Here is a 21729-nt window from a genome sequence, read left to right as displayed (position 1 = left end):
CCTCAGGGTTTTTTAATAATTTTACATCCCCTGACTGGATTTCCCTATTTATTGCCATCCTTACCAACTTATTAAGGTAACATTATCATCATCCTGTTTCCATCTACTATATAACTGTATGAAAATGACCCTGAATAGTATGGTCGAATCTGGATCCAAATAGATCTGTGCAATAGTCAGTGCAATAACACTGCACATATGTTTGTTTAACAGCTTGACAGCACACTATTATTCAACCAGCATAAAATACATTTTAGGAGTTGTGCTTAAACATATGTTTACAGCTGAGAAGATGTACTGATGCATGCCCATTATAACATTTGATAAATCACCAGACGTCAGCTATAGGACTAATTGAGATTCTCCATTTAAAAAAAAGGATATAAATATTTTGGGAGAATTATATATTTTAAATCATTTTACTGTTGCGTTGTTTTTTTAGTGTCTGGATGTGTTTTATAACTGATTATATGACAACTGGAGACACTCTGCCATTCCCATGCACTGACATTAACACAACCGCAAAATGGCAGACATATTAAGTCATAGGCCAATGTCATGGTCAACAACACATTTAGAATACAGGGATTATCTAAGCCTTTAACTATGAAGTCTCTAATCAAATGGTTTCTGAGATATGAGGCTGTGACACTGGCAGTGACAGCTGTGCACCAAATATGAAGTGAATATCGCAAACTGTCCGGTCTTTATCATCTGGAACCAAAAAGTCCAGTCACAAAGTAGCAGCAGTGTTATTTCCAAAATAATACCAGATCCTCCGTGGGGAGGCAACATAAATAAATACATAAATGTCACAAAGGCTCAAATTTACAGCACAGCTTTCTGAAAGACTGAAGTCACACTCAGAGAAGAAAGGCAATGAGGCTTTTGTATTATTGCAATTAAAGCCAGATGTTCAATAACACAAAAATATTACATGTGTATTAAATACAGTACGAACAACTACATAAATACAAAAATGGCATATAGATTAGTTTAGGTCATCATGACCATGCAGAACTTGGTAATTTTTTTTTATGACGTTGTGGCAAAGTGGTAAGTGAATACAGGTGAGTGCAGTGCAGAGCGGATACAAAACAGACAATGACTTCCAGGTGCAAGGGTGTTTATTGATAAATTAACAATGTCCAGAGCCTTATGGCAAACACCTGTAAATAATAATGATGGAGTGATACAGCGGCATGTATCACTCGGTATTTGTAATTCCCCGGGTTTGACCCGTAACCAAAAGTCCAGTTTTACACACCAACACTAAACACAAACCACAAACACAGCTCTTAGTGATAGTGAATATGTGCAAGTGGTGTAATACAGTTCTCCGTGAAATGCAGGGGTGAAAGTGATGTCCGGGTTTATGCTGGCTTTCGCTACAGCTCCGGATCGTGCAACTGGTAGTCTATTAAAAAACAGACGACAGTTAACAAAACACTAACAAACACAAGACAAAACTCACGGTTCACAAAACAGCACACAGACTCCTTGTAGGTTTTCAAGACTAACCATTTACTAAGGAACAGATCACATCAGCTATGACCCCTATTTATATCCTCGCACATGACCCCTAGGTTAACGAGCGCATCTGCTCCTCCAATCCTCAGATGCCACACCGTTTACCGTCTGGGTCATTGAGTTTGGATACCGTAGCTGCGCCCCTTTCCTAAATGACCTAAACCTCCACCTACCCTACGGAATAAATTGTCATGCCATTTAGTTAAGGGTACTCTGTTCCCATTACACAGTGCCCTCACAGGTCGAGAGGGAGATCTAACACCAAGCACCATTCGATCTCTGTCACAGACGTAAAAAAAAAAAGTTTTGTTTTCGGCGCTCTTCAAATTTGAAAGATCACCAAGCAAACACAAAAAACATAAGTGGTTTTTTGACAAAACTTTGCTCTTAATCATATTGGAATTAAAATGGATTAAACATACAGTACTAGGGTGAATTATTGATAAAGTGCCTCTAAAACCTGTCAGCAGTGGTTACAACGGTAAACAAGAGACACAAATGTAGGCTGTAATGCTTTCAGCTGTAGAAATGGGACTTCACAACTGGGCTATTTAAGAGATGATGATTTTGTTTTGCAGGATAGGACAGATCTAAAAGAATTTAGACCCCAGTGATTTGAGACTATGATTTATTTATTCAGTGGCAATTCCTTTATGTTTAAACCAAATGTCGTTTTTACTCTTGTTTTGCAAGGTTTGAGATAAGTGATTCACTTGTTGTGGTATAATTCTCTTAACATTACTGTAGTCTAAAATGCTTGACATCTTTAAAGTAGCCAGTGTTTTAATCCAGTATATAACTGATCTTGTATATATATTTGTCATCAAATTTTGCATGTCTAGAGAAAATACCTGCATGTCACATGAATATAATTCACGGGACGGAAGCCAGGGCTGCGTAAGGGTTAGGTAGAGGCTTGGCCTCGGGTGCATTGAGGTTGAGGCGTGGCTTCAGGGATAAAAGTTCTTAGGAACGTGTAAGGGAGAGATGCTGAAGAGGAGAGAAAAGGACAGGCCCGGACCCACCCGGGAGAGCCTTCTTGAAGGGTTTGAGACCAGACGTTTTTGTCTACCGGGCCCCTGAAATGACAGAAACTCTGACTCTCGAGAGCTATTAATAGGCGTTGCCCTGCAGCTGAGTACTCGAGAGCTGTTAACAGGCGTTGCCCCACAGCTGGACTTCCCTCAGAGGATGTAACGGTCTCAGAACCTTGGAAAAAAACAGAAAAGAGTCTGAAAACATAGAAGACTGTTAGTTGTGGGACTCGAGCACTAAGTTAAGAAGGCCACATCCCAGGAAGATAGAGAAGAGCCTTGTTGTCTTGAGGCAAGATATAGCACATGAACTGTGAAAGAATAGTTTGGCCGGTGGTCCCCTCTGACCATTCGAAGAACTTGCGTTTTACTGACTCCAGGCCGGGGAAGTGAGACTCAATATTCCCTCCGAGGGGACCGACACAGAGGCACATGGCATATGAAGAACATAGGAGGAGGAGGAAAAAGCTAACGCAAGAGAGAGATCATAGGCTGTGAGGGGTTTAAATAGGGAGCCTAGATTGTTTGATAGGAGGATTGGAGAAGGTGGGGCCCTGGTTACCGTCCCCCGAATTACACCCAAGGGTTAACATAATATATATTTTTCTGTCAATACCAATAGGTTTCTATTGCCATCATTAAAGGGTAATTCACACCAAGGGGATTTCAATTTTAGTATATGGCAATGGTTTCCATGCTGGTTGATTTTATCTAAAAAAAGAAGAGATATGTAAAAAGAAAGCCAGGTTAACACGACCCAATTGGAGTTAACTTTGCTTCCATAAGTTTAAAAAATGTATTTATTTTCTAAAGATATACAAGAGAAAGAGAGTTGCTACACTATGGATATAACAGTTGAATATCCGATTCAAATACTCCAGTTATAAAAGCTCTTCCAGAGCATGTGTTCTATTGAGTTTTCAACTTCTGTTCATGTTTAAAATATGTATGGGTTTGTTTGCCCTGTAGTGCCGATGGTCATTAAGTACATAAAACAATGTTACCATGTTACAAAAGCATGCAGCCATGAAACCATGCACAATCTGAAACGTAACACTTTATAGTTTGTGAGAAGTGACACATGTTTTAAAGCCTAGCATTTTCATTAGAAAATTGACATTTATGGCTGTTTCAAAGTTGTAGGAAGTTGTAGAATTTAAAACAGGAAGTTGTAGAGGAATAAAACAGAATACTGGTATGTTGCAGAGTTAAACATAGGGGGCTTTGAGAGCAGTTTAAAACGACATAGGCTGTTTGGGTTCATGGGATTAGTTGAACACTGCCAGATGAGAAAACTCTGCTGCATTTTTAAATAAATATATGATTTGTTAAAAAAAATAGGACACTTTATATTCCCACTGTTAAATGCTTTCTTGCATGCATTTCCCCAGTTTTCCGTATTCCCAGTTTTATTAGTCTGTAACTTGAACATGTCAGAAGGAAACAGCCCTCAACAGAGAACACCTGTTTACTGCTATTGCTTTTTATTGCAGTAGAGAGGTTAGAGTCAGTCTTCTGAGCCATGATAAGGTTTTACTTCAACATTGACTTCCACACATTCAACAAACAAGACCATTTTTTATTAGCTAATCCTCATTTAATAATTTCAGATCCTTGTTTTTTCTATATTACATGTTAACGAGATTAGCAGGAATTTTTTCTTAGAATTTAAAAACAACAGCTGTACATTCTGCTTACCCTATCTTGTGGAGATGTGCTATGGAACTCTGTAAATTAACTGTGAACTATGAAAGCTGCATACTTTATTGCAAGGCAAAAATTCCATATGTCCTTTTTCCAAACTAACTTTGCATGTATTAATGAAATATGATTTACTCATTACGACTATTTGGAATGTATATTTTTTTCTTGACAAAACCCTAGATATAATGTTTAGACTTTTATTAGGAGACAGGTTCCTTTATTGTAATACCCCTTCACTAACCAAAAAGGGGGAAAATACAAACTGGAACTTTGTAAATACCCTAGCTGTACTGGAAACCCAACTTCTCTATTATATATCATATGTCTGTGTTGTACTGATACAAAAATAGAATTCCTTCATTTTATTTTTAAAAAGGCACATTTTTTTAAAGCAACGCAACACAGAGTTATATAATTATTATAACTACTAAAATAACACAGCATATAATTTGTCATCCCAGGTATAATGTATCCAGTTAACCAGGTGCCCATAGCATATATTTGATCCAATACCATATTCCTTAAACACTCTGCGAATTTAACAATAAAAAAGTGTAGAATGAAGCAAAAATAGAAAAAAGAGATCAAGATAAAGGGGATACAAAGGAGAAAAAAAACAGAACCATCTGAACAGTGACCTCAAGAAAGATACCCAGAAAAATGTTAAGCAGGGATATTTAATATTAGTATTGCTTCAGGTTCTATGCATGTACACAGCATACACGCTCTATCTCAATTAAGAAATGGCAGTGTCCATCAATTCTGTTTTAAAATGTAGATACATTAGCTCCTTTAAAAATGCATGAGAATGTGCCCTAGAAGCAAGTTTCCCAGAAACTATGTTTTTTTTTCAGGCCTATTAGAAAAGTGATATACTTAAACTTACAAAGGACAAGTTATTATTACTATTTGGGGTTGTTTGCTTCTAGTTTTGCAGAAACCACATCTTTCAGAACAGAAAAAAATACCACTGCAAGTGTACTGTATGATTATTCATTTTTTATTCTGCAATAATAGTAGGTAATGTGTTTTTTATTTTCACCTTTCCCTTTACCAGAAGCACTAGTTGCATCAGCATTGGACTTTCTAGGAAAAGATGTTTGCTGCCAGCCATAACCGTGACATACATCTTAATCATCAAGCTTCAAGAGACAAGATGACCACGGCTAAGAACTTGGGAGAACATCTGCTTCAGTGGTTTGCAAGTCCATTAGGAAACCATTTGTTGTACCTTACCTGTAATTTTGCTTTATTTTATTATAGACACTGTTGTTAAACAATGACTCTGTTGAAATGGACAACACAGCACAGTACACTGCAGTACAGCACAGTATCCAATACCCACTGAATTCTAAACAGCAATCATCGCCTATAAGCTACAGTACAGAGCACAAAATCTTAAGACTCTCTACAGCATCCATAAAATTACATTCCTGTGTTTCACAGTAAGCCAAGGACCTGTCATACGTTCATTCCGTTTATAACATCTGCTGCACTGCTATTCTTGCTATTGGCAGTTTAAAAGAGAAATAAAGCAAAAACTGGCTTCTGTACTGTATCTTTTCTGACTTTATTTTAAGCATGTAAAAGACTACACAATAGAAATGAATGCTCTACTCAAACTATTTAATCAGCATTTCAAAAGGCTCTGTATAATGAAAAAAAAAAAAAAAAACTAAAATATATTCATCCTGATCTTAAGGACTGGACAGTCACTAAATATTAGCTCCATAAATCCTATAATTAGATAAAGTACTGTTTAAGAGAGAGAGAGAGAGAGAGAGAGAGAGAGAGAGAGAGAGAGAGAGAGAGAGAGAGAGAGTGAGAGTTAGAGAGTCCATGCCTGTTTGATCCTCTTCCCGTAACAAATCCTTACTTTCACAGTGAACACAGTGACCTCTGCTGGGAGTAGTAATGATCTGGTAACTAAACCCCCTGAAAAAGTGCTTGCTAATTCCCATTCCTCATCAGCAGCTAGCAGTGAGATTAAGGGCATTCATTTCCTAGATGCTCTTGAAGGACAAATATCCACCACTTAAGAAAGTGACAAAAACATGTGCCTTGTGTGATTGTTGTTTGGAACGGCGCCACACATTAAGTTCAGGCCACAGACAAGCTTGTGGATCTGATGTTTGAACCCACTGCCTTTAATTCACTGCCCTGAAGGCAAACAGTAAAAGTGCATTGAGCCAGTTGAAAAGTTTAATCTTGGTTTAAGGTTAGCATCCTGGATTTACTAGCAGTGTGTTTTTTTTTTTTTCCCCAGAACTCACAGCCCTAACCATGTTGAAGCCTGATCCTGAAAAATGTATTTATTTACAAATAAATGTGTTTGGACACAGTATATATTTTAGCAATATTTGTTATTATAAATGTTTATAAAAAAAAATGTTTTTAAAAAAAAAACACCTGCTTGTCTTTTAGTGGCAATAAGGTCCAGAACTGCGTAAAAACAGCGTAAAAGAATACAGGATCCAAAAAGCCACCTTCCTAGCATTTCCATGCCTCTCACAGACAGCACCTGCTGCTGAATCTAAATCAACCCAGGAGCTAGCTCAAGGCCTATTCCTTTCCACAATAAACAGTGTTTACCACAAAACCAGAGACAAGGAAGCAGGCCCGGTCACAATGACACTCGTCAAAGTATTGATGTGTGAGATTCAATTGTGCTTCCTAACCCTGTATATGCTATATATTTTTTTTCTTAAAGCTCAGAATTTACAAACATAGATTTAAAAAGCTATGCTATTAACATAAAAACAGAAATATGTATGCATATGACAACAATCCAGGATTCTTATTTTCATTTTACTGGTGCAATAACCGGATAAAATTAATTAGAGCCCTACATTAGCGTGAGTAAAATTATAAACAACTCCGGTGTAATTCACTATAATATCAGGCATGTTTACATGCCTGATATTATAGTGAATTACACCTCTCATCTGACATTTGAGGTCATGTATTTGTATACCAAACACTGCAATAAATATACTCAGTATATTCAGCAAGCAACAGCATTATTTTTAGTTGAAAGGGAGACAGTGCTTTACACTACTGATGCAGGTAGCTTATAAAAACGGTTCAATATAACGTGTTTAATATCATTTGTGGTGGAACTACTTCTGTAACTGTACCAATGATTCCCTTTGTTAACCCCTAGCACCATGTAAACAACAAATCACAATGTACTGCAGCAACGGTCAAAAGAGAACAAAAATGATAGCACATTAAAAAAAAAAAGTTCTACATTGGTTTCCTCTTGATTTCCGTTTTTTTAATTTCTAGGTTTCTGACAAAGAATAGCAATATACACAGCATCATGTGAATGTTTTTTCTGGAAATGGAACATCTACATGCAATTTAAGCCAATTTACAGTAAGACACACCTGCAGTACTGTTATACAAGTGGACATTTTACATTTACAGACAGTCTGTAAATGCTGCACTCTAGTGGCCATTTTGTGTTCGTATATTTTGGGTGCAATGCTGATTCATTTTTATTCAATGTGCGAGAGAAAATAAATAAATTAAGTTGTTGATATACAATTGACATAACTCAAAGGTACTAAACTGTTACTCTGTTAGAAGCTGACTGCAAGCGAACAGTGTCATTCGGTGAAGTAGCAAGGCGGGCACAAGAAAACTATTACAACTGTGCCTGACAACAACTCAGACGTGCCCCGGGCACAAGATCTCTGTAGCATTGAAATCATATGTTTATTTAATAACTTGGATTTTCAATTTAATCCAGTTCCTGACATCTAAAACCACTGCTGTGATTGGCAAATCTATTGTCCTTCGAAGGATAACATTGTCTGTGACTGAAACTCCTGCGGAAAAAACTCATTTGGTGAACTCTGACCTCAGCGTGGCATTTGCAGCTGAGCTGACGGCTGGGAATCTAAGAAGAAGAGTAAGAAGAATTGCAGGGTAGATATTGCTAAAAGAGTTTGAATTTGCTACGTCACATTTTGCCTCATGTGGCAATGAATGTCAAGTCCTGCAAATTGACAATGTTTTACACAAAACAAAAAAAAAGTAATTTGTGTAAGTTAGCAGAAATCAGTAAGCAACACAAAACGATTATAATGTAGGATTCTAACCAATGAATTCAATCTGTCAACTGGCATTTGTTTTGGGAGAGCTGTGACATCTGGCGGAGAGGTCTCTGAGCCCTGACAAAGTATAAGAGAAGAGGTGCTGTGTAAAAGCCAGAGATCAAGGTTATGTTAGGAAACTATACTGTCTTAAAAGTGTACACTGATATAAGAACCGCACACTCAGTTAAGGTAAGGCAGGGAGTTTTGCCCTTCTATGTGAAAGTGATGCTGTACATCATTTAAAACAAGAACAGCACAGTTCATTAAGGGAAGCCATAGGGTACTGAACATTTGTTCTCCTGGTCAGTTGCCATGAAAATAAAAAATAAATAAAACATTTGACAGTGTTTGTTTTGCCAGTTTTACAATCTCCACAGACCATAACAGTGAGCAACTGGATCAAAAATGTTTTTTGAGAGCTTTCCCAACAGCAAGCAAACAGTATCTCAGTCCTGACATGAAAACTCAGGGCACTCAAACACTGCCAATTTTGCAAAGCTGTTTTTAATGGAATGGAGGCTACGGTAAGACCTCCAAACTACTGTAATTTCACTTATGACTTAAAAGCCATATTAAAACCTAAGTCTCCAGAGGTGAAATGCATGAGAGGGTGGTAATGTATCCTGCTGAAGCAGTAGTGAGGTGAAATGCATGAGAGGGTGGTAATGTATCCTGCTGAAGCAGTAGTGAGGTGAAATGCATGAGAGGGTGGTAATGTATCCTGCTGAAGCAGTAGTGAGGTGAAATGCATGAGAGGGTGGTAATGTATCCTGCTGAAGCAGTAGTGAGGTGAAATGCATGAGAGGGTGGTAATGTATCCTGCTGAAGCAGTAGTGAGGTGAAATGCATGAGAGGGTGGTAATGTATCCTGCTGAAGCAGTAGTCCCAGCCTGTAAGACGTTAAGCTTTGGCCCAGCCAAGAAATCTCTGAACCATATAGGCCATCACTGCAAAGATTCAATGAACAAGTCCAAAGTGGCTGTTAGGATGCATGGATTACCCTCTAAGCAGCAACATAACAGTTATTTTGTTTTCTTCAGTATTCTAATTAATAAGAAAAAAAAAAAAAGAATAGAATCGGTCAGTAAAATATTTTTTCAGCAAACTGCCAAAATAACAAAGTTCCCAGTGGAATCTCCCACATCTAGTTTAAATGCATTTAATAAAAAACACATTAAAATTGCAAAAAAGCAGCAGGTGGAAATTATACTGGGTTATACAATTAATCTTTAAAAAATACTTTTATTGAATTTGAAAGACACGCTTGCAAAGCAAGATAATAGATTTTGTATTGATTCAGTTAGCTTGTGCACGGAACGTAAATAATTGAACAGCAGGTGTTGCTATGGGATTTTTGTTAGAATATGTATTTCCATTTTTGTTTCATTGTTCCATTGTTAAAGTAGAAACAGGCTTGTTATTGACAATTTTTTAAGCTTTGATAGTCACAAAATTCACTAACGCAGTATTAACTGATGGAGACTTACTAAAATGACCCTGCTTAATTGGCATGGTAACCAATAGTATGTCACATTTTCATTTTAGACCTGCCATATTTCCAATCTACCCCCCAAGCACTTAACACTTCGTATGGCTCAGTGATAGAAACAAAAGTAAACATGTTCTTACTTTGCAGCCTATGAAACGGGTGGGTTTGTAAAAGTGTGTGTTGTACTGCTTGATGGGAGGAATTCTGAATACTAATACATACAATGTAGACGGACATGAAACAAACAATCAAAAACTATAAATTAAACTGACTCATGTCCTCATATTTAACCAAAAATGTGACATAGAAAAAAAATGGCAAGTGTAAAAAATGATTAGTAAGTATTCAGCTATACGTTGAGATGGAAATCATATCATAAGGATGCCAAATGATATATTGTGTTGTTCTGGTTCACTATCCATGTCAGCAAGTAAAAGCTGGCAGAGTAGCATATTGTTTTTTGGACATTTATATTACTAAAAATAGAAAAAAAAACTAAATACAACAGGAAGGAAGAACTTCAAAACATTTAAAAGTAGACCGCACTGACAGCCGCTAACTACACTGACAGCGTGATCGTGTTTTCTTCAGTGAAAATATTTTTGTTTGAATACAAAAAACAGTAATCCAACAGACAGTTATTATAGGTTTTTGACAGCATATATAACAATAATAATAATAATAATAATAATAATAATAATAATAATACATTTCACAAAGCATGTGAAATTTTTGACTAATTAAATTTAGTATTCAGTATAAATAAAATCCTATTAATTTACAAGCTGCCTCAAGCACTGAACACAGCTTATTTTCCTGCACTGATAATAGTTATGTTTATTCAATATAGACCTAAACTTAATTAAATGCATATTAGCAATGATAAACCACCACCTGGCTCCCTGTAACAACCAAAAATGATTACATTATAGGGCAGAAAATGTTATTACATTATTGGTTAAGTTATTACATTATCCGGTGAATATTACATTATAGGCAAAAAATTATTACATTGTAGACTCTACAATGTAGAGTATTATTACATTATTGGTTAGTTATTACATTAATGGCTGTTACACTCCAGGTTTCCCAGGATGCTTAGAACACATCAATGTGATCTGGCAACAAATTCAATCAGCTAAAAAGGAGAGGAAGGAGCTCCATGTGACATTCCTGGATTTGGCTAATGCATATGGTTCAGTGCCACATGAACTTCTTTGGGCAGCACTTGATTTTTTCAGTGTACTGATGACATTAACAAATTTAGTGAAAGCCTACTTTGGAGATTTCAATTTCGATTTTCAACTTCAGAATTCAGCACTACATGACAATGCCTAGAAGTTGGAATAATGACAGAATGCACCATTTCTTCACTGGCTTTTACCATGGCAATGGAAGTAATTATTAGGGCATCAAAATGGGTAGTGGGAGGAGAGCGCTTGGCTTCTGGAATGCAACTACCACCAATTCGAGCATACATGGATGACATGACAAACATGACTACAACAGTAGCCTGTACTTATCGATTATTGGGCAAATTAACCAATAACATTGAATGGCACGAATGCAATTCAAGCCAACTAAATCAAGGAGCACCTCTATAATTAAAGGTAAAGTAGTAGATAAAAGGTTCTACATTAATGGTGAGGCAATACCAACAGTGTCTGAGAAGCCAGTGAAAAGTCTTGGGAGATGGTACGATTATTATTTGTTTATTTAGCAGACGCCTTTATCCAAGGCGACGTACAGAGACTAGGGTGTGTGAACTATGCATCAGCTGCAGAGTCACTTACAACTACGTCTCACCCGAAAGACGGAGCACAAGGAGATTAAGTGACTTGCTCAGGGTCACACAATGAGTCAGTGCCTGAGGTGGGATTTGAACCAGGGACCTCCTGGTTACAAGCCCGTTTCTTTAACCACCGGACCACACAGCCTCTCATGTGGGAGAAGTTAGACAACAAGTAGTAGAAGGGTTGAAGAGCGTAGACAGCAGCGCTTTACCGGACTAACTAAAACTCTGGTGCTTTCAGTTTGGTCTACTGCCGAGGCTTCTGTGGCCACTGACTGTGTATGAGGTTTCTTTGACAACAGTAGAGAAGCTGGAAGCTTTAATCAGTTCATACATCAGGAAATGGTTGGGAGTTCCACGCTGCCTCAGCAGAGTGGGACTTTATAGTAAAGGAATACTGCAGCTACCAGTCTCCGTTTTAACCGAGGAGTTTGAGTGCGCCAAGGTCCAACTGGAAATTACATTAGTAGAGTCACGCAACAAATGCGTAAGGGAGGCAGCACCTGTGTTGAAAACTGGAAGTGGGCAGCAAAGAAAGCCGTGGAAGATGCAAAGGCTGCCCTTCGAATCGGTGACATCATGAGGCAAGTTCAGCATGGAAGAGGGGGTCTTGGTCTCAGTTCAGTTCCTCCTACATGGCACAAGGCAGCCCCAGCTCAATGGAGGAAGCTGGTAGTCAACGAGGTGCAAAAGCAGGAGGAGAGGATGAGGTGCGTAAAGGTCGTTTCCCAGGCCAAGCAGGAAGAATGGAAGAGATGGGAGAGTGTGGAACAACGCAAGATTGGCTGGCAAGACCTATGATCAATGGAAGAGAGCAGGATCAGTTTCCTCATCAGGTCAACATATGATGTTCTCCCATCACCACAGAACCTAAACCTCTGGGTAGGAGAGGATCCCTCATGTCCTTTGTGTTCATCACCTGCAACATTAAGGTACATTTTGACAGGATGTAAGGTGGCTCTTAGCCAAGAACGGTTTACTTGGCGCCATGACCAGGTGCTGCGATGTTTGGCCTTAGCATTGGAAGACAAGTGTAACATGACCAATAAGTTGCCACCTGTTCCATCAAAACACTACACACAAAAGACAACATTCCTCAGCCCAGGAGAGCAACCGCCAAGAAAAGGTGTTAAAACCAAGCCTCGCCCAGAACAACTGGAAGCTGCTACAGACTGGAAAATGCTGGCAGATTTTAGTTATTTTTAGACCTGAGATTGCCACCACTAACCTTCGACCAGATATTGTCTTGTGGTCAGGATCAGTCTTTTTCACCTGGTAGAGTTAACAGTGCCATGGGAGGATGCTGTGGATGAGGCGTATGAGAGGAAGAAACTTTGGTTTGCTCAACTAGCCGCTGAAGCGGAACAGCGAGGATGGAGAGTCCGGGTTTACCGAGTGGGAGGTGGGTTGTCGAGGATTTGTGGCACACTCTACAACCCGGTTTCTCAGAGAAGTCGGATTCAGTGGCCAAGAGTTGCATCGCACAGTGAACTTATCTGAAGCAGCAGAGAGGAGCAGCAACTGGCTGTGGTTGAGACAGAAAGATTCTGTTTGGGGATCTCAAGCACAATAAAAAGAAAGAAACTCTGATGTACAGGTAAGTAATCTGGGTTGAGGTGAGTGGGGGATGGAGGGGGGTGATGCTGGGATGCCAGAATCACCATCGAGTCGTCTTGAGGTGTCGTGGGCTAGGCGACGAAACACAGGGGATGGAAGGTGCCCACTTGAAGACCCAGAGATGTACCCTACTTAGCTCAATCCAGATGGTTGTCATGCTGATGCACTGGGGAGACCGCACTGTGGTTGATCCCCGGAGCCAGCATTGCAGCCGTTGTGTGTGCTGATGCGCTGGGGAGGCAAAATAAGCTGATCCCTGGAGCCAGCATTACACTTCAGCCATCAACACCAGGCAGAAGGATATCTACATCATGAGATGGAAGGAAACACAAATGGATGGAGACGCAGATGGATCACATTAGTTTACTGTAAAGCTACGTCTTAGCTGGTGTTTATCTTGGCGAGAGCCGAGTTCAAATCAGCATGAAGTTTTAACATCTACTCTCATGTAATGGAAATCACAGTTGAAGTGGAGACCACTTTGAGCAAATATGCAAATCAGCAAGAAGTATTTACTTATTATAATTTATTTACCAATTATTTTAGGGATTATTGTGATGGGAGGGGGGGGGGGGCTTGTGTATAGTACATAGTAAAGTAGGAGGCGATAAATCAGAGAAACCCACAAATATGTAAGGCATGCTATTTAATATTTGAGTGTTATTGTGATGGGGGTGGGGGGGGTGCTTGTGTAAAAGATGTGTGTGTGGGGGGCCTTGTGTACAAGGCTGCTAGCAACATCTTTACAGCGATTTTTAATGCTGAATTTACAATATGTCTTTTCAACATTTATAAATTATATCTGAAAGCACAATTTTGAAAACTTGTAACAATGTGTTTGTTGATATTTATATATTTAGCTAAATCTGGACTTTTTGTGGTTAAATCTAGGAAAAAATATGCGATTTACATTAAATCCGGAAAACCCTGTTAAAATATAGTGTCAGCAGGGGGAAGCGCAAGACAATGTATTCTAAGTAACAGGGACGGCATATAAAATGTTTGCACACCACTGCTCAAGCTCTCTAAACATGCAATGCCCGTTTAAACAAATTGCAGATCGCACCAACCTCCGGTGCAAATTCTGACGGAAGATTTGTCGACACTGTGGTTAGAACATGCTGTTCCCACTGTACACAAAAAGTGTTTACTATTCATGAAGCAAAGTGTCAATAATTTGTTGTAGAAACTGAAAATGGAGTAAATACTAATCTAACTTCAGCATTTAGTGAATAACAAAGTTTAAAGTAATTTACCAATTATGGTCACGGTCATGCTTTTATTCCACAATCAATAATATCAATTTATCTTCTATAGACTCACTCAGTTTTTCTCAAATAAATCACAAACCAGACAGGAACAAACTGTTTATGTCTATAACCTATTGTACCTGTCTGAATGGTTTAAAATTGTATGGTTTTTTAGTTTTTTTTTTTAAACTAGAAGAGGACTAATAAGTTTACAGACTCTTTGCAAGTGCTCATTAAAAACAACTTAAACCAAATCTCGCATATCCAATACTACACCAGTATAGTCTAAGAACTGTTCATGCTGCAATTAAGTACCTGGGCTTCAGATATTAAAATGTGAGCTGGGCCAGCACTGGGAAAGTACAGTATATAATCTTAGTTCTTGTGTGTATTCTTTTTATTCTTTATCAGACAGGGGCTGCTTACATCTCTCCACGTTTCTGTATCCAAACCTAAACTAGAATATGGGTCCAGAAGAAAGCAGACAGCTCACAGTGACAAACTGACATTTAACTCAGAATGCTGCTCGCAAGAGATCCAATACCTTTAAAGTGCATTGATTTCTACTAATGAAATTAAATAACCATCGATTCTGCTTCAAAAAAGACCATAAAACTGGTTTTCAGTAAAAAAAAACAAACGAGGCACAATGCATTATTAAAAAACTTAACATTGATTTTTCCCCTCTAAAACATCAAGCTTTACGTTTTAATCTGCATCATTTAACTCCTGTATTGCCTCCTAATTTATAACCCCCTTTTCCCCCACTTTTACACCGGATTTAATCCGTAATGTACCTTATTTACGTACAGAAAACCATCAAGATTAAACTGTTTCTTACCTGATTGACGTGCTTCAATTTATCAATGATCTGATTTATCATTGGGTCTGTTCCTTTCACTTTTACCTCTGGGTTTCCAGATTGAGCTTTAATTCCATTTCCAACCACTCGAAGAGTATAACTGAAAAATAAATTAGATGTAACTGAAAATGGGTTACTTTTTGTATTCCAGTAACTTTAGATTCTGAAATGATGGCCAATAAAATAAACACTACTGGACATGGTTATACCTCCAATACAAATGAGCTTCCATTTTAATGTTGATGGTACCACCCTACTTCAATCACAATAATTTAAAAAATCTAGTGAATATGTAGTTATAAAAGCAATAATAGGTAGTCTTTGAAACCATAGGGCCATGGTCACATCCATATAAAATGCACTTTATTGCCAGGAACTATTAATGCATGTTTAATAGATTTGCAAATAAAGGACTAGATAAGTTGATTACAACATTTATCATGAAAGCTAAACTGTTCTAAAGTTGATTTAATGTGCATATTGTTAGTACTACCTTGTAATGAAGTAATCTGTCTCTTTTTGTACTTGCACTGTCTGGGTAAAAATTACACAAAGACACGTCAAATAGCCAACAGGGATGTAGAAAGGAGAAACACCAGTGGGTCTCACTGCTAATTTTCTTAGTCTGAGTCCAGAATGATGAATTTGATGTTGGAGCAATAATAGACCCACCATCTGTGCTAATCTTTCCAGGAAACTGGTGTAATGCATCATGTTAGTTTCTAAGGAAGCCTGTTTTCTGCAGAACAATTTGTTTTCATGAAAGTAAAAATGCTAAATCACAAAACTGATAAGTGTAAATTATCCAGAAGCATTAGATTCACAAGGTCAATCCTGTTTAAACTATAAATATTCCAAAATGCGCTATAGAGAACTTTGAAAAATATAGCACAGACAGCTAATATCTGGAAATTAATATTTATAAAATATCATCGACAGTACACCCACAATTCTCTTGGTCTGATGAATTCAGAACAAGACTTTGATCGAACATAATTTTCAATCTACAGGACTTTCTGTGCTCAGCACAGGATAAAATGATTATACCTTCAAGATCTAAGATCTAAGATCTAAGGGAGTTTTGACTGACCCATCTGGGTTCAAGTCATAGATATTATTGCATTGGAGAATTGTTTTAAATGAACTCTGAACAATACTACTACGTGAAGTTACATGTACTGAAACAAGTGGCAACACAATACAACATTATGGCTCAGTATTTTTGATTATGCTTTTAGTTAAATTGGAATATAAATATGTTTTAAGACTGAAAAAAAAAAAATAATGAAGCATGTGTTGCAGGTCATTACTGCCATGCAAGAGGACCAATGCTGACATTTCAGTATGGATCTACATCTCATAAATGTCATCAGAATCCTCCTAGGAAATCATTCAGTTTCTTGTGGAATAAACAGAATTTTTAAAATGGACAAACATCAAGAATGCAAAAAAGTTGATTATTAGTTTTGCTTACATACATAGGGTTTCCATGCGGGTCAGTTTACACGTGAAATGGCAATGCGTGCACGTTTGGGAGAATTACTCGGGTAAATCAGGTTTGTGGCCGAAAAAAAACTGCCAAAGAGAGTGATAGGGTAAATCTCATTTAAACACACAAGAAAACCATGCCCAGTTTTGCACGGAAACCCGCATTTCATGTGTAAATGTTAATGAGCGTGTTTATTCTTAACTATAAATATTGCAAGGGATCAGGTCAGTTGTTACTGTGGATTCCAAGACGGCAGAAAATAGTGGCTGATGGGTGATTTTATGGTTAGCAGTGGAGTAGTGCACCTTAATGCTAATGCAGGGTGGCCTTTTTCCATTATTGTTTTTTACTGTGTCTGGTCTGTCCTGTTGTATATATATTGTGGGTTTACAGTTCTGTATAAAACCAATTACCATGAACTGTGTTATGCATTTGTTATAGTATTAAAGCAGCTGTTTGAGAATACTCTTGCTGTAAAAACTATGCTAAAGTTAAACACGAAGAGCAAGTGAGCTGCTTAACTGAATTCATTCCTGTCTTTTTTTGATCCCAGCTATGTCCAAAGACAACGCGCGTCTGCCCTCCACGTTAATAAATATAGTTTGTGAACTGGATGTCATGAGCCAGCTCGATCGCCCAAAACAGCGCAACAACATCCAAGTTGTTGATGCTCTCTCAGAACTGACCAAATAAAATTGCAAATGAATGTATTGATTGTGTTTTATTTGTTTGCATCATTAGTATTTAACACAGCAGTAAATCCAACACAACTTAAAAGAAAGGAGAGCATCTCTGACAGTACAAGCCTCCTCAGATCGCTGCTGTCCAATTGAACTGGCAGCTGAGGTTACCTTCACAGTTGCCAAGTCTGCTTATAATCAATTTTTAGAGTCACGGGTTGTAATTTGCATAACCACTCATACTCTAACATGGGTTGCACTTGTTTTGGGCTTGTTGTGAAAGGCAGTGCTGCTTTTTTTTCTCGTGAGACTGTAACCTTCCCCGTCTGTCTCACTGGTAGCCACTGATTCCTGAACACCTAATTTTGTTGTTGCCAAGAGTTTGTACAGGCAGCAGGCAGTGGCAATTTTGGGAACAAATTAATGCACTTCAGTCTGTTAGTTTTAGTTATTGCTCAAGAAAGAGCTAGGTGTTTGTTTTGTTTATTTTGTTTTTGTTTTGTGTTTATTAAAAGTAGCGCGTCTGCGCTTAAAAAAATCAATTTCTGTGTCCTGGGTCGGTTGGGTCGGGGAAACGAACCGCGAGTGGTGCAAGTTTTGTTACATATGGTGGCAGCGAGTGTGGGCGCCCCTAAAGACCCAGAAATTTAAAATGGACACCGATTTAAAAGCGTTGATCGAGCAGATCAACAGGAACACCGCTGCTCAGAAGGAGCAGAGCAGGAGATGGAGACAGGAGAGGGGGCTACCGGATCCAGAGCCAACCGAGCTGGAGCTGCTGCTCCAAAAGTGGGAGCAGGCAAGAGAGGCACCGCTGGCTGCAGCCCCAGAGGGGGTGGAGCTGCCGTCCCGAGAGCCAGAGGGGGTGGAGCTGCCGTCCCGAGAGCCAGAGGGGGTGGAGCTGCTGTCCCGAGAGCAGAGGGGGTGGAGCTGCCGTCCCGAGAGCCAGAGGGGGTGGAGCTGCCGTCCCGAGAGCCAGAGGGGGTGGAGCTGCCGTCCCGAGAGCCAGAGGGGGTGGAGCTGCCGTCCCGAGAGACAGAGGGGGTGGAGCTGCCGTCCCGAGAGACAGAGGGGGTGGAGCTGCCGTCCCGAGAGACAGAGGGGGTGGAGCTGCCGTCCCGAGAGCCAGAGGGGGTGGAGCTGCCATCCCGAGAGCCAGAGGGGGTAGAGCTGCCATCCCGAGAGCCAGAGGAGGAGGTACTGCTTCTTGAGCAGGACAAGGAGCTGTTCCTGTCACCGGAGCCACCGGCTGAAGTCAAGGGGGAGAAGGTGAGCAACTCCCCTCCAACAGAGCCTCAGCAACAGGCTGGGGGAGGCACTCCGGCGCTGTCAAGTGTGGTCCCGTGCTCCAGCTACATGGACACCAGTCTGGAATGCCTCTACCTCCCTCCACTCGACCTTGTGCCCAGGTCGCAGGTCGGCCAAGCACAGTCGCTTACCTGGTCCCACACTCCACTTTCCCTTGCAACCCAGACGTCGCTGAGCAGGAGGAAAACGTCACTGCGCAAAAGGCAGATGTCACTGGCGCTCCCCCTGCTGGTTGCTCCGTTCCCCCTACGTACTGCTCCACTCCCCCTGAGATCCAAGACGTTGCTGCGCCGGTCCACAGCCGCACGCCTCTGCCTGCCAGTCCTTGCTCCCAGTCACCGGCCTGCGCTACAGTCGCCCAGGGCAAGTCGTCCGGGTCCCTTCTTGCTGGTGTGTGGTCCCTTCCTGAGTGCGCCGGAGGAAGGACCGACCCACACTCAAGCCCACCCGTGGAAGAGGGCGAAGATTAAAAAGATGGGACTTGAGGGTGGGTGGTCTTTTAAGGGTGGAGGGAAGTGGCCGTCGAATGGCCGGTGTCTTGTAAAGACAAGGGGGAAGATGTGTGAGAGTGTAGTCCTGGGGGAAAAAAAGGACTACATCTCCCAGAAGGTCACAGGCTGAAAAGCCTTCATTCGTTTAATTTCATTTTCTTAATTGTGTAATTAGTAATGATCTCCTGCACTTGGCTATCACTGTAAATTAGAGCTAGGTGCAGGGTATTTAACCCTTTGCGGTCCTATGTCGGACCTGGTCCGACATTGCAATTATTCCTATCAGGTCCAATGTCGGACCCAAAAACGGGTTTTTAGTCGTTTTTTCTCCAGAAAAAGCCAAGAAAACCATTCAATGGCCGAGTGGGAGCGACAGGAGCTGAGACAAGCCGAAAAAAAAAAGGGCGTATCTCATGAATAGTCATACTTGCCCCTGGCATCTGATAATGGAGGCCATAAGGAAACAAGCTGGCTGTGACTGCATCAGCGCTCAGAGAATATCACAGACATTTGCAGAGCTTTTTTCAAATGTTATAGTAATAAAATAATGACTTGGATCACATTATTGAGGTGTTTGGTGATAAAACGAGTGATCAGGAGATGATTGATCGGTATGTACGACTATTATTATTATTATTTATTTCTTAGCATATGTGAAAGCTATAGCGAACGAAAGGGTGGGGCGGGGCTGGAGCTGCCTAGTGAGTGCTTTGTTGATATGCAGGGCCTTTTAAACCCGTTTGACTGTGGAAAAAAAATACTTTTAAACAGCGCGTCTAAAATTAACTGCGCGTGTGAAAATAAATTGGACCTGACGTGCCTGACGCGCACTTAATAAATTGACTGCAAAGGGTTAAAGAAGTCTGTTTGAGGCTGCTGCGGTGTGGAGAGCCCGTTTGTTTGTGTGCACAAGCGTAGCAAAAGAAAAGGTAGTGTAAACCTGTGTGGTTTTGTTTGAATGTTTTGTTTTGTGTTACAGGTAAACAGCTTAGTTGTCCTGTTTTATAGGTAGGTTCCAGTGTTGTGTTTTAGTTATTGCTCAAGAAAGAGCTAGGTGTCTGTTTTGTTTATTTTGTTTTTGCTTTGTGTTTATTAAAAATAGCATGTCTGTGCTTAAAAAATTCAATTTCTGTGTCCTGGGTCAGTTTTTAAAGGGGCAACAAACCGCGAGTGGTGCAATACCTGTGTTGGTCAGATTCATTTTATATCTCCAAGTTCATTTTTAATTAATGAGTTGTCAGATAAATGAGTTGAAACTAACGACCCACCTGATATTTGAAAAACAATTTGGTCAAGAGCAGTAAAACACATTATTAACCAAGCAGGCACAGGTTATTTTGCGTTATACAGCAGCTTAGATTCACTCGTGTACCAGTTCTCTGTGCATGGAAACCACATTTTCACGAAATGTCACTAGTAATCTTCAAAAACAGCACAAGTACTTTACATAAGCTAATTTACATATCAACCCCCACCTTTCCCATTCATTTGCATGACGTCGGGTGAAAAGCCCGGTTTACTCGAGTAAAATAAACTGAGAGAACGGAAACCCGAAAAAGCATTTTACATGAGACATTTTTCTTGTGTAAATGTCTCGAGTTAAAAAAAAAACTTGCATGGAAATCCCATGATTGTCACATTACGTGGCCTGGATACAGTTGTGTTCACAATCATATGAGAAATTGGCTTCTACTGCTTAATACTGAACACTTCAGTATAATTGCTCTAAAGGAATGCAATAAAAGGACAGGAACTCTAACAGCATCCTAAGCAGGTATGACTGAGGATGCTTGAACTTAATTTCATGATATTCAAATTCCACCTTTTTAAAAACGCCAGCATCACATCCATATAAGTTATAACAATACCTGTAAGATGTTTTGTACTTTGCTGTGCTATTTCTAAATTTCCGGATCACTTGAAATAACTTTCACTACTGTTTTGGCATTAAGAAGTTCTTCAGGGAAGCTAGGTGGTATGTTTGCATTTTTGGCTGCAGTCCGGGAATTATAATTTTCATTCTTTCTGGTCAACTGGTAGCAGATGCACAATGATAAAAGTTGCTTTGACTAGCCCATGTGTAGACTAAACATTTTATTTATAATGTTTAAAACATTTCAGGACCATGTGTCTAGAAAATGCATCTTTTAATAAATAATTTGTAAATGTTTATAACAAACATGATTTTATAACATGACAGTAAATAAAATATTTCAATTATGTTTATTAAGTTTTGTTTTTAAAATTATGTCTCAATCCTAAAATTCTAGGTGATGGCTGTAGACAATGACAGTTTTTGATGGGATGTAAGTATAAAATATATATTTCATATATATATTTCAAAGAAAGTTTCTAAATGTTTAAGGGGCATGCTTTAAAT

The 21729-nt window shown here is 39.4% G+C and overlaps 1 protein-coding gene across 1 annotated transcript in view; it reads right to left on the bottom strand.

The window, feature by feature from the left end:
• Nucleotides 1-21729, bottom strand: part of LOC117405486 (glypican-5-like) — a 270158-nt gene that overhangs the window by 122065 nt on the left and 126364 nt on the right. Inside the window, exon 6 of the mRNA XM_034008579.3 lies at nt 15361-15481. Within this exon, the coding sequence (XP_033864470.2) occupies nt 15361-15481 (121 nt within the window). The remainder of the gene's footprint in view (nt 1-15360; nt 15482-21729) is intronic.

The sequence above is a fragment of the Acipenser ruthenus genome, chromosome 9 (assembly GCF_902713425.1).
Source record: "Acipenser ruthenus chromosome 9, fAciRut3.2 maternal haplotype, whole genome shotgun sequence".
NCBI lineage: Eukaryota > Metazoa > Chordata > Actinopteri > Acipenseriformes > Acipenseridae > Acipenser > Acipenser ruthenus.
This window is presented reverse-complemented; position numbering and strand designations above follow the sequence as displayed.